At 41.2% G+C, this 14,007-nt stretch overlaps 1 protein-coding gene across 2 annotated transcripts in view; it reads right to left on the bottom strand.

Annotated features, from left to right (window-relative positions):
* The window catches only part of LOC139474476 (alpha-mannosidase 2C1-like), a 50,675-nt gene extending 37,085 nt beyond the window's left edge, over positions 1–13,590 (bottom strand). For both annotated transcript variants that reach the window (XM_071257512.1, XM_071257513.1), the window contains exons 1-10: positions 13,493–13,590; positions 12,162–12,287; positions 11,867–11,990; positions 9,497–9,564; positions 6,915–7,092; positions 5,673–5,770; positions 4,974–5,065; positions 3,027–3,133; positions 1,540–1,650; positions 864–956 (exon numbers count right to left, since the gene is read on the bottom strand). In XM_071257512.1, the coding sequence (XP_071113613.1) occupies positions 864–956; positions 1,540–1,650; positions 3,027–3,133; positions 4,974–5,065; positions 5,673–5,770; positions 6,915–7,092; positions 9,497–9,564; positions 11,867–11,990; positions 12,162–12,287; positions 13,493–13,590 (1,095 nt within the window). The remainder of the gene's footprint in view (positions 1–863; positions 957–1,539; positions 1,651–3,026; positions 3,134–4,973; positions 5,066–5,672; positions 5,771–6,914; positions 7,093–9,496; positions 9,565–11,866; positions 11,991–12,161; positions 12,288–13,492) is intronic.
* Between the last annotated feature and the right edge of the window lie 417 nt (positions 13,591–14,007).

Below are 14,007 nucleotides of genomic sequence, written 5' to 3'. Positions count from 1 at the left end.
TTGCACTAAAGGATCTTATTGCTGAGATGATCATTACTCCCATACTTTAACATAGGCCTACAATAGTCTTAGCGCTAAGATTGCAAGTGGGCCCTTGTATGTAGGGCTGGGACAAGTCCAAATTTACTACCCGGGTATCCAACACCCTATTACCCTACCTTACCTGGGTAGGTCTAAAGAGATGGCTACAAAATGTACGATAGAGAATTGTTTGACCACAGCCTGGTCGAAAATGTATTTAGATACACGTATGAAATATCAGAAGGAATGCCTACATAGTCAGAAAGAAATGTGAACATTAGTGACTTGTAGTGTAACCATGGAGTTACAGATAATTTTTGTCATTTGTCATTCGGTCATACTGTGGGTACCCAGGTCCTACTCAGCACCCACCCAACCCGAGTACCCTTGTTACCTGTCCCAGCCAACAAGTATGTGTCAGTCAGCATCTATATACAACACAAGCTCTCTTTGAGGCGGGGGCATGGATGGCCCAGTCGTCTAAGACGCTGCAATTCGTGGGGCAGAGTTGCGTCCCTTGGGCACGCCAGAAACCTATGATTGTGGGTTCGAATCCCGGTTTGCCCTGATTATGTTTCTTGGTTTGTCAGCTCCATACCCATACCAAAATGGTAAACGTCTAAGACCTGCATCCCTTTAGGCATTCCTCCCAAATCAGCGTTAAACCCAACTCACTCACTCTCTGAGGCAGTAAGTCTGAAATGGGAATTGTTTGTTTGAAGCAATATGTCAGCCGTATCATGGCAGCCTGCCATCCTCGAAATTCTAAATCTATTGTTAATACGCATATAGAAAAAAATGGTCTCGTCTCCATGACTTAAAATGTCATTGACATCGCCCACCTCTGAGCAGGTGACACCAAACTCCTTCTGGAAGTACCGCTGACCGTAGAGGAACTGACGAATAAAAGCCTCCCCACTAGGAATAAGGCCATCCTGAAAGAGTAATTGTACTTGTACGGGTTCATACAAAACCAAATTTTAAAGCCTTTAAAAGGTCTTTTAATACATATTTAGGGCCTATTTAAGGCTTTTTGGCAATTATCACACTCGTCAAGGCAAAGAATAAAACCAAAGAGTCCTTCTAAAACATATTTATTAAGTTAATGTTATTTTCTTTCATTAACAAAATAGTTACACAAATAAAATATTGATGTCTCCATATCAGTGTTTCCATATTGTTTATTGCCCAAGCTACAGGTTAATCTTTTGCTAAATGATATCATCTAACATTGGGAGAAAATTAAATATTTATTGAACAGCAAACTTAACCATAATTGTCAAATTTAAGGCATTTTCAATGTTGGGATGATAAATATAAGGCCATTTTAAGGACAGACTCCTAAATCCAAGTCCATTTTAAGGCATTTTATCAAATTTTAGGCATTTTCAAGACCGGATTGCTCAATTCAAGGCCACATCAAGGCTTTTTCAAAGCTGGAATGATAAATTTTAGGCCATTTCAAGTCCGGACTGTTAAATTCAAGGCATCACAAGGCTGTGAGACCTAGTGACTCACCATCTCTACCCAGGAGCCTCCGACGGGTATGAACCTGCCTGCCTTGACGAAGTGTTGTATCTTGCTGTACAGGCTGGGGTAGTGGTCCTTCACCCACTGGAACTGCTGGGCCTGCCACACGGGAGGGCAGAATGTGCCTTTAAATACCACACACACTTCCACAAGACTATAACACTAACATTAGGTTTTATTAGCTGCTGCCCATTTGATATTCTGGGGGTGGGCCAAAATAATTGGTTCCAGAAAACATGGAGAGAAAAAATTGTCATCAGGTTTTACCGCTGAAAGATAAATTAATTGTTGGACATACTGAAATGTCCTGCAAAAAAAACTATATTCAACAAATGTTATATCTGGGATAACACTTTCTTAGTAAAATACAAATTCTTGTACTTTTTGGGGTTGTGTCCCATTTGTGAATTATTTCCCTACCTGAGAACATGTAAATGTAAACTATTTCCCTACTTGAGAACATGTAAATGTAAACTATTTCCCTACTTGAGAACATGTAAATGTAAACTCTTCGCTACTTGAGAACATGTAAATGTGAACTATTTCCCTACCCGAGAACATGTAAATGTGAACTATTTCGCTACTTGAAAACATGTAAATGTGAACTATTTCCCTACCTAAGAACATGTAAATGTAAACTATTTCCCTACTTGAGAACATGTAAATGTAAACTATTTCCCTACTTGAGAACATGTAAATTCTGAACTATTTCCCTACCTGAGAACATGTAAATGTAAACTATTTCCTTACCTGAGAACATGTAAATGTGAACTATTTCCCTACCTAAGAACATGTAAATGTAAACTATTTCCCTACTTGAGAACATGTAAATGTAAACTATTTCCCTACTTGAGAACATGTAAATGTGAACTATTTCCCTACCTGAGAACATGTAAATGTAAACTATTTCCCTACCTGAGAACATGTAAATGTGAACTATTTCCCTACTTGAGAACATGTAAATGTAAACTATATCCCTACCTGAGAACATGTAAATGTGAACTATTTCCCTACTTGAGAACATGTAAATGTAAACTATTTCCCTACCCGAGAACATCTAAATGTTAACTATTTCCCTATCTGAGAACATGTAAATGTGAACTATTTCCCTACCTAAGAACATGTAAATGTGAACTATTTCCCTACTTGAGAACATGTAAATGTAAACTATTTCCCTACCCGAGAACATGTAAATGTTAACTATTTCCCTATCTGAGAACATGTAAATGTGAACTATTTCCCTACTTGAGAACATGTAAATTTGAACTATTACCCTACTTGAGAACATGTAAATGTGAACTATTTCCCTACTTGAGAACATGTAAATGTGAACTATTTCCCTACTTGAGAACATGTAAATGTGAACTATTTCCCTACTTGAGAACATGTAAATATGAACTCTTCCCTACCTGAGAACATGTAAATGTGAACTATTTCCCTACCTGAGAACATATAAATGTGAACTATTTCCCTACCTGAGAACATGTAAATGTAAACCAATCATATTCCTCCATCAGCTTGACCGTGCAGCTCCAGCTGCGAGCGCACTTCCTGACAGTCTCAGCGTACGGCCACAACCAAGCTACACAGTGAGAGGCACCATCCACACCAAACGTCATGCATATGTACAACATTAGATCAAAACAATGTACAGCAATGCCATCTGAACCAATATCATGTTCAGAATCCTGTATTTTGATTGGTCTGCCAGTGATATCGAATCTATGTTACATCATGATTTGGCTGATGACTACATTAGCAGAAAATCTAATCTAAAAATGCATACATTTGAAAGCACTTCTTTCACACAACCGACCATTAGCTAATTTAAATATATGTCCTTACTCGATAAACATGGAAATATATTGTGTTGATGAAATTTACAGGTATCAAATCTACATTAGTAACCTCTACATAGAATATATACAGTTTTTATCTGCTAGTATGAATAATGATATAATATACGATAAGCAGTTATAGGGCCTTTTACTTTTTTTATTATCGGGTTTACAGTTTTAATCCAAAATTAAATGTAGATGGTAAACATTCTATCAAATACTTTATCTATTGAATGAAAAAAATGTTCCATCTTCTAAGAACAAACTATTGACCGTAAGTATTGCTAGTCTATGGTTCACAAATATTTGCAGAAAAAGTCAAGGAGATCGAACATCAACCTGTGTGTTGAAAGGGGTCTTCCTACTTGTGTAGCTTCAGGAGCCACGACAGTTTGTGAATAATTATATGTGCATTTCTATTGCGCCTAATTCCATTTACAAGTACCAAGTAAATGTTCATTGCACAATACCATTATTACCCATCAATGGATCAGTGTGCACTCTATTTTCATTCGCAGCTTCCTGGGAGATACCCAACCCACGCTGCCTGTGCGGCACAAAGAAGGTAACAGGGGCACTAATCTCTGGCTTCTTCTCGGCTGTCTGACACTGGCCGCTAGGGCTCACTAGCTGCCGTGAGTCGATTTGCTTGCTAACGCAACTGAGCGTGAAAAGAGACTGGACTACTGTCTGTAAGGACAGCGTAAATAAACTTCGAGGCAATATCTCTTTTACGCATTTTTTAACACTGATTGGTTACCCGTGATGTATGAAGATTTCGAAAAAGGGTGATGTTAATTAATTTCTTCAGCCTAAATAATCAGACAAAAAGAACGGTGGAAGCTCATCGGATGTCGTCATTTGGAAATACCACTGATGTCCTCCAACAACCATAAATCATAGCACTTTGCAGTACAAATTTGTGGAACAATACCTGCTTGCGAACCTGGTCTGCCCCCCTATATTTTCCAAAGTCATTTTATATTTTTTGCTTTTATCTGTTTATGTTGGTCGGTTTTGGAAACAACTAGTAAAAAATAGGCGGCCTGACAATAACACATCACAAGTCAGAAATACTAACAGTATTATCCTCTATGTTTGGATTGGTAGGCGAGTACTAATTTCTTTTAAATGTTCTACATACTTTGAATGTGATTAAGCAATAATATGTTTTTACACACATGCAGCTAGTCTATCATGAATATCCAAAGGTGTCCACAAAGATAATTACTGTATTCGCCGTAATAAGCACCCTTGGCACAAAGAAAATTGACCAAAGGTGATGCTAGCTAAAACCATAGACATTGGGCAACTGGGAACAAACTTAGACCAACTTAGATGAAAATGAAACATTTTTGATAACAGATACTGGGCAGTTATATAACCCTACTGCTGAATTCAGTTAGAAATGTGCAATATACACAAGAATATATGGACAGTCACGTATATTGTCGGTCTTATTAGTTATATGGGGGCGCTTATAAAAAGTACTAATAGATTGGTCTCGACTAGAAGTTGGTCAGGATGCCTATTGGGGCAGGGGGCTTAATATGGCCAATACGGTATTTGACACTGTCATCTCACCTGAGTCAATGTGAGCATGTCCCATGGCGTGAATGACATGTTGGCTCTCTCCATTTCTCTGCTTCAAGAACGCTTGGGCAACCTCCCTGCATCTAAACACACACTTCAGCATGACTCAAGTACTCTGACATGACCATTGCTTAGACGTTGCAGTGATGTGCAGATCTAACTAAGTTACTTTAGAGATGATGTCATGTGAAATGAGCCGACTCCGTGGTCTAGTGGTAGAGCGTCCGCCATGAGAGCGGAAGGTCCGGGATTCGATCCCCAGCCGTGTCATACCAAAAGACGTTAAAAGATGGTACTTTTTGTTACCCTGTCTGGCGCTCGGCGTCGCTATATAAGTGCAATAATCTTGGACGTTAAACCCAATTTCACCTCACCTCACCTCATGTGAAATGAATTAAAACCAGATACATTTTATATGTTTTTTTAATTGTTGACAGTTGGGACTGACAAAAATGAGGAGGGGACTGGTAACTCTTAGTGTTGCCAATCCAAAAGCCAGCGGTAACACTGTCATATTAGTAGGCATACTTTCATCCAGGAACCAAGTCACTTGCTTGATAAAGACAGTATAGCATCTGCACCGAAACATAACATTCAATTAATACAGAGGATGTATTCTGTAAGTCCATCTTTCCTTTATTAATGGAAACATCTTTACAACAGATCTTCACAACGCTTGAAGCAACCTACTTTTTGTATGTGGATCTGTTAGTGGTGTCACACATGTTGATGATGCTGTTGACGGTGTATAGCGCCTGGTAACTACGCTCCCTCTTCTCAGGGATCTCCTTCAGGTAAAACACAGATTCAAAAGGGAATGAGTTGTATTTTTCAAGATGGCTGCTGTGGCTGCCATCTTGAAATCAGTCAGGAATATGCTGTCAAAGATGTGCACAAGGCTTTCAAAAGTGTTGTGGTTCCGACTACCCGACCTACCCTGACTTTTTTCTGTACATGATAAAACAAATAGCACACTTGAAAATACATCGAAAATACTTCTAAAAATACAAACAATCAAAACTTGTTACCTAGACTGTTTAAAATAAAACATACCATATTAGACGTAATTAGCGCAAAGGGCGGTCTCAAAATAAGAAATAGGGAGCTCTTATTAGAATTTTATTTGGGTGAAAAAAAAACAGAGTTGAAAGATTGTAAATTTCGTGTCTTATGCTGACACCCAGAAATGTTTATAAACGAAAGATATATTTTTCCAGAATTTAATTGCCCATAATTAAGGGTGCATATAACACACGTGTGAGTATTACACACGAATAAATAAGTCTTGTGTACATTGATCAATCGGAAGGAGTGCAAATTGGGATTGTTCACTAGCTAATATATTAGCAAATATCGCCATGGGTGCTATCAGAGCGGGGCGCTTTTTACGTCGAATATGGTAATCGGAACCACTTTAATTATTTTGGGGCCTAATACGAGATAAGGCCTACTAAAAGGAGACAACTGATGCCTGACAAAGTGCTCAGCTTAAGGTCAGATGCACTATGCCCCTGTCGGACCCTAGTCAGAATCCTAGCTGAGATAGGAAAATTAGGGTTGGCCCCTAGAAATTCCCAATCCACCACAACCTCATTATCATTTTTTCTAAAGACATGTTTCACCTCTGTGTGAATGCAGATTATTTGTCAAGATGTTATGTTTTCCATTCAGGGTTAGAAATAAAGACTAGCCCGCTAGCCCAGGGCAAGTACAAATTTATTTGGGCAGGTATAAATTTCCTGTTTTCCCCATTGGTTTAACATTACATGAGAATTTTTCTTTTTGCCAAGCTAGTAAAGCTTTTGAGTTTAGTTCTAACCCTTTGCACTGGGGGTATATAAAATTAGTGGTTTTCAGATTACTCAGGGTGTTTTGGCGTTAAAACATTTTATCAGAAAGACATGAAGTCCTGTATCCACAATGACGTTTTACCTTAGCCATCTCGTAAAGGATCTTAATGTCCAGTAGGAGGTCATAGACCTGGCGGTCAAACACTGCGATCTCTGCTGTGGACAATGTGAAGGTCCTGTTGGGGTCAGTAGGCTGGATCATACCTCCGCACCCAACACCCAGGATGCCATTACAGGCCATTTCGATGTACACGGTGTACCTGCAACACAATATAGTAGAAAACAGTTGGATCCAGGTACCACACTCGTCACTCAGGATGCCATTACAGGCCATCTCGATGTACACGGTGTACCTGCAACACAATATAGTAGAAAACAGTTGGATGCAGGTACCACACTCGTCACCCAGGATGCCATTACAGGCCATCTCGATGTACACGGTGTACCTGCAACACAATATAGTAGAAAACAGAGGGATCCAAGTACCACACTTGTCACCCAGGATACCATTACAGGCCATCTCGACGTAAACTGTGTACCTGCAACACAATATAGTAAATAACAGTTGGATCCAGGTACCATACTCGTCACCCAGGATGCCATTACAGGCCATCTCGATGTACACGGTGTACCTGCAACACAATATAGTAGAAAACAGAGGGATTCAGGTACAACACTCGTCACCCAGGATGCCATCACAGGCCATCTCGATGTACACGGTGTACCTGCAACACAATATAGTAAATAACAGTTGGATCCAGGTACCATACTCGTCACCCAGGATGCCATTACAGGCCATCTCGATGTACACGGTGTACCCGCAACACAATATAGTAGAAAACAGAGGGATCCAGGTACCACACTCGTCACCCAGGATGCCATTACAGGCCATCTCGACGTAAACTGTGTACCTGCAACACAATATAGTAGAAAACAGTTGGATGCAGGTACCACACTCGTCACCCAGGATGCCATCACAGGCCATCTCGATGTACACTGTGTACCCGCAACACAATATAGTAGAAAACAGAGGGATGCAGGTACCACACTCGTCACCCAGGATGCCATTACAGGCCATCTCGATGTACACTGTGTACCTGCAACACAATATAGTAGAAAACAGTTGGATCCAGGTACCACACTCGTCACCCAGGATGCCATCACAGGCCATCTCGATGTACACTGTGTACCCGCAACACAATATAGTAGAAAACAGAGGGATGCAGGTACCACACTCGTCACCTAGGATGCCATTACAGGCCATCTCGATGTACACTGTATACCTGCAACACAATATAGTAGAAAACAGAGGGATCCAGGTACTACACTCGTCACCCAGGATGCCATTACAGGCCATCTCGATGTACACTGTGTACCTGCAACACAATATATCAGAAACAGCGGAAGCCTTCAAAACATGTTATAACGAGTTTGTGTAAAGTAACATGTAACATTCTCCTGGATGTGTAACAAAGACAGACAGATGGTGGCCAGAGAGACTGATTAACTGATCAATTAAGATGTGAGGTGAGGTGAAATTGGGTTTAACGTCGCGTCCAAGATTATTGCACTTATATAGCGACGTGCATGCATGTGTATGTGTGTGTGTGGCTGCTTGTACTAGTCCGGGCTGATGCCGATTTATAGTGCTAGCTCACTGAGATACCATGCCGCAGTTTAACATGAATACCCCACTCAGACACAGTATACTGACTCCGAGCCGACCAGTCCTTGTTTTAGCCCCTTAATGCCGAGCGCCAGACAGGGTAACAACAAGTACAATCTTTTAACGTCTTTTTGTATGACGCGGCCCGGGATCGAACCCTGGACCTTCCGCTCTCCGGGCGGACGCTCTACCACAGGACCACGGAGGCGGTCGATCAATTAAGAAAATGTACCAATATTTACAAGTCGTGAGTCAGGAAGGCCAAGTTTTGTTTGAGACAAATTATTATTTCAGTCAGAGAAATAACAAATAAACAATTGTTTCTTTATAACGAGGACCAACACAACAGAACTTTTCAAGATATCCATATATATATGTACAGTGAACGGTCATGTGTTTCTTTAAAAACCTTAGGACAAGTTTTTCTAGCATTTTAGCAACAGATTAGTTTTATTTTGTTAGTTTTCAAATAGTCCCCCAGTACAGGAACAAATATACAAGCCACCTGGTAGAGCTGGGACGGGTAACACGGGTACTCAGGTCGGGTGGGTATTGAGTAGGACCTGGGTACCCACAGGACTACCCGGGCTGTGGTCAGTCAAGTGATTGTTGCTTAATGGCAAAAATGATCTAGAATTCAATGGTTACACTATAAGTGACAAATGTCTTTCTGACAATGCACACATTCCTTCTGACTTTTCAGGTTTCCATTAAGACAAAAAACTTTAGTCAATTTCAGTGTATGCATGATCAGATCGTTTTATACATGGTCTGTATCAAAATTCATTTTGACAGGAGTACGTTCAAACTATTCCCAATCGGACATTTTGTACCTATCTCTTGAGACCTTAAGTGGGTACCCGGGTAGGGTCGGGTAATAGTGGGGGGTAGGAGATTTTGACTCGTCCCAGCCCTACTACTACTTGGACATACGCTACCTTCACTAACTTGTCTGTATCTCTGTATCATTATGCTCGTAACGTAACTGAAACACTCACTTGTTGTGTTTCTTCTTCATCTTCCGAGTCAGGATGTAGTCATGTCGGTTTGTTTCTCCACTCAAGCCCTGTGGATGATCATCATCTTGTCATGGCAACTTGGTATTTGAGGATCATAATGTCAAGTAAAAGTCTAACATGCACAAAACATGCACCCTACATTCATCTAACAACAGTCAAACAACAAATCGAACAACAATCGAACAACTGAGTTTCAAAGGGCAAAATTGGCTGTCATCATCATTTGGGATTTCACATCTCTCAAAACCCGTGAAGATATTGGGGTAGAATAGGTCTTCAGCAACCCATGCTTGCTGTTAAAGACGACTCTGCTTGTCTTAAGAGGCGACTAACAGGATCGGGTGGTCAGGCTCGCTGACTTGGATGATGCATGTCATCAATCCCAATTGCGTGGATCAATGTGTATGTGGTCCAGACTTGATAATTTACAGACCGCCGTGGTATAGCTGGAATATTGCTGAGTGCGGCGTTAAACAACAAATAACAAACAAACAAACAAAACACATCTCTCAAAACAGGACCTAACAGGCTTCTTTCAGGTCTTTCTTTCAAATTAATATTAAAACAATTTTTTTCAAAGTCAAGTTCTGCCATGAAATGTTTGTATTCTTTCATCAGTTAAAAAGAGGTGTCTGTTGTGTATTTCAGCAAAACGTGCCATGGGAGAAATATGCAAGAAAAAAAATAATTGAAATGTGACATTCCTTGTGATCCCATACGAGAGTCTCTATTCTCACCTGAACAGGTGTGCCATCCACCCACACAAGAGCCTCCTCGGTGTGGGAGTCATGTCTTTATTCTCACCTGTACTGGTTTGCCATCCACCCACACAAGATCCTCATTCTGGGAGTCATGTCTCTATTCTCACCTGTACTGGTTTGCCATCTACACACACAAGAGCCTCCTCGGTGTGGGAGTCATGTCTCTATTCTCACCTGTACTGGTTTGCCATCCACCCACACAAGATCCTCATTCTGGGAGTCATGTCTTTATTCTCACCTGTACTGGTTTGCCATCCACCCACACAAGATCCTCATTCTGGGAGTCATGTCTCTATTCTCACCTGTACTGGTTTGCCATCTACACACACAAGATCCTCATTCTGGGAGTCATGTCTCTATTCTCACCTGTACTGGTTTGCCATCCACCCACACAAGAGCCTCGGTGTGGGAGTCATGTCTCTATTCTCACCTGTACTGGTTTGCCATCCACCCACACAAGAGCCTCGGTGTGGGAGTCATGTCTCTATTCTCACCTGTACTGGTTTGCCATCCACCCACACAAGAGCCTCATTCTGGGAGTCATGTCTCTATTCTCACCTGTACTGGTTTGCCATCCACCCACACAAGAGCCTCGGTGTGGGAGTCCTGTCTCTATTCTCCCCTGTACTGGTTTGCCATCCACAAACACAAGAGCCTCCTCATTCTGGGAGTCAAGTCTCTATTCTCACCTGTACTGGTTTGCCATCCACCCACACAAGATCCTCATTCTGGGAGTCATGTCTCTATTCTCCCCTGTACTGGTTTGCCATCCACCCACACAAGAGCCTCCTCGGTGTGGGAGTCATGTCTCTATTCTCACCTGTACTGGTTTGCCATCCACCCACACAAGAGTCTCGATGTGGGAGTCATGTCTCTATTCTCACCTGTACTGGTTTGCCATCCACCCACACAAGAGTCTCGATGTGGGAGTCATGTCTCTATTCTCACCTGTACTGGTTTGCCATCCACCCACACAAGATCCTCGGTGTGGGAGTCATGTCTCTATTCTCACCTGTACTGGTTTGCCATCCACCCACACAAGATCCTCATTCTGGGAGTCATGTCTCTATTCTCACCTGTACTGGTTTGCCATCCACCCACACAAGAGCCTCGGTGTGGGAGTCATGTCTCTATTCTCCCCTGTACTGGTTTGCCATCCACCCACACAAGATCCTCATTCTGGGAGTCATGTCTCTATTCTCACCTGTACTGGTTTGCCATCCACCCACACAAGATCCTCATTCTGGGAGTCATGTCTCTATTCTCACCTGTACTGGTTTGCCATCCACCCACACAAGAGCCTCGGTGTGGGAGTCATGTCTCTATTCTCACCTGTACTGGTTTGCCATCCACCCACACAAGATCCTCATTCTGGGAGTCATGTCTCTATTCTCACCTGTACTGGTTTGCCATCCACCCACACAAGAGTCTCGATGTGGGAGTCATGTCTCTATTCTCACCTGTACTGGTTTGCCATCCACCCACACAAGATCCTCATTCTGGGAGTCATGTCTCTATTCTCACCTGTACTGGTTTGCCATCCACCCACACAAGAGTCTCGATGTGGGAGTCATGTCTCTATTCTCACCTGTACTGGTTTGCCATCCACCCACACAAGAGCCTCGGTGTGGGAGTTCCACACAAGCCTCACTTCCTCCCCCTCCCACTCTGTCGGAGCCTCGATCTCCAGGCGGAACCAGTGTGTTGACCATCTGCACACAACATACAGTGTATGTGTTCATTATCCCTTAACAGTAGAGAGTGATGTTCAGAACACTGACAAACAGGAGTCCTTATTAAAACCACAGGCAGCAAGTTAAATTTAGATCTAGCAGTAAAGATGCTTAATACGCGAATACAGTTGGTGTTATTTCAGGACTTACGTTGGTCCAAATGATTCTCCAACTTTTGCTGGCGTGTACTTTTCTTTAACAGCCTTTTCATAAGGAATCCTTTCAGCCGTAGCATAGTGGAGGATCTTTGTCAGTGGTGCTTTCTTGGGGTACAGTCTGGAATTGGAGGAAATAATTATATATTTTGTTTTGTTCATGATCTTCAAACGATCTGCTAATACCCAGTATGCTTACCATCACCTAATTGCTAAATCCCTATGTCCATCTAATTAATCCACTGGCTTCCATCATCTCGACGGTCTACTTGTTTACTCTGTGTTCATTAGTCATCTACTGGCTTTTAATTATCTTAATCAGCTCTCTGTGTCCATCAATCAATTTACTGTATAAACTTTGATGTCAATAAGTATATATACCTATGTTGTTTAGCACTATCCATCACTTGCTTGATAAAGGTGTTAAGATCTACACCGAAACGTCACACTAATTGTAATAAAGAAGTTGTTCATCCATAGAACTCGTCTTACTCAATCACACCAACTTCTAAATGCCACTGAAAGAAGTCATACCGAGTACTTTGTTTTGTTTGTTTGTTTGTTGTTTAACACCGCACTCAGCAATATTCCAGCTATATGACAGCGGTCTGTAAATAATCCAGTGATTGACATCATGAACATCAATCCATGCCATTGGGATCGATGACATGCATCAACCAAGTCAGTGAGCCTGAAAACCAGATCCCATTAGTCGCCTCTTACGACAAGCATCTCAGTGCTTTGTACTCATCACAGACCAAGGTCATCTACATTACTTTGTATGAGTGAGTGAGTATGGTTTTACGACATTTTTAGTAATATTCCAGCAATAGCATGGCGGGACTTCAGAAATGGGCTTCACAACATTATACCCATGTGGGGAATTGGCCCCAGGTCTTCAGCGTGATGAAGGAACCCCTTAATCACTTGGCTACCCCACCGCCCCTATAACTTTGTTTGCTTCTCAAGACCAAGCTCAGCAGAAAACAAAAATTGAAAATAAAATAATCTAGTCTGAATACAACAGATAAATTGTCTGTTCTATAACATGAAAACAAAAAACAAGTCCATCCCTGCATTTTCAATATAGTTGCCATCACGGCTATGACAGCATTCCATTACCGGGTATCATCTTAAACAACTACAGTTCCATTATTAGATCTTTGTATTTGTATCTTCTTATTTTTCAAATCCATCAAGAAGTTTGTGGTCAGGGAAATAAAAAGAATATAAAAAACTGTGACTATTTCATTTTTCTGACTGTGTCTTTTGGTTCTGGTCACTCAATTCATAAACCTGTAAGGGAAAATAAATCACCCTACTCACTTTCCCCTCAGGTTGACATCAGTGAAGTAGGTAGGAGATATGAACTTCTCCGCTCTCTCCAGAGTAGTCCTCCGATGCTTGAACACTGCATGTTCCATTCTGGAACACAGCGACAGACAGGCGAATGTGAAACTTCAATTTTCATATATCTAACAACTGAACCTGAATAGGCAGTTTTTGTATTCCACCCTCCCAGAATTCTGCAATTCCGCGATCGCAGAAAGATTTGCAGAAAATGTGACTTATCGCAGAATTGTAGAAGAATTGCGGCATTTGCCTCTTTTTATCACTGAATACACTAATTTTAATTATTTTCAAGCTTATCTATTGAATTTTGCACACAAATGATCCCAAACATATAACATGTCATTCAAACAAACTAAATATGAATCTAACAATAAATCAAAATTTGAAATAAATAATTCTCACTTTGAAATGTTGTTGGGGTATTATCAGCTGAATGTTGAGATGTCAAACCTGAAACGTGTAAATGCAAGAGGTTAAAATCCTTTTAA

Source organism: Haliotis cracherodii, unplaced genomic scaffold, assembly GCF_022045235.1.
Source record: "Haliotis cracherodii isolate W230 unplaced genomic scaffold, xgHalCrac1.p SCAF_3, whole genome shotgun sequence".
Taxonomy (NCBI): domain Eukaryota; kingdom Metazoa; phylum Mollusca; class Gastropoda; order Lepetellida; family Haliotidae; genus Haliotis; species Haliotis cracherodii.
Note: the sequence above shows the minus strand (reverse complement) of the source record. Positions and strands in the feature narration are given on the sequence as shown.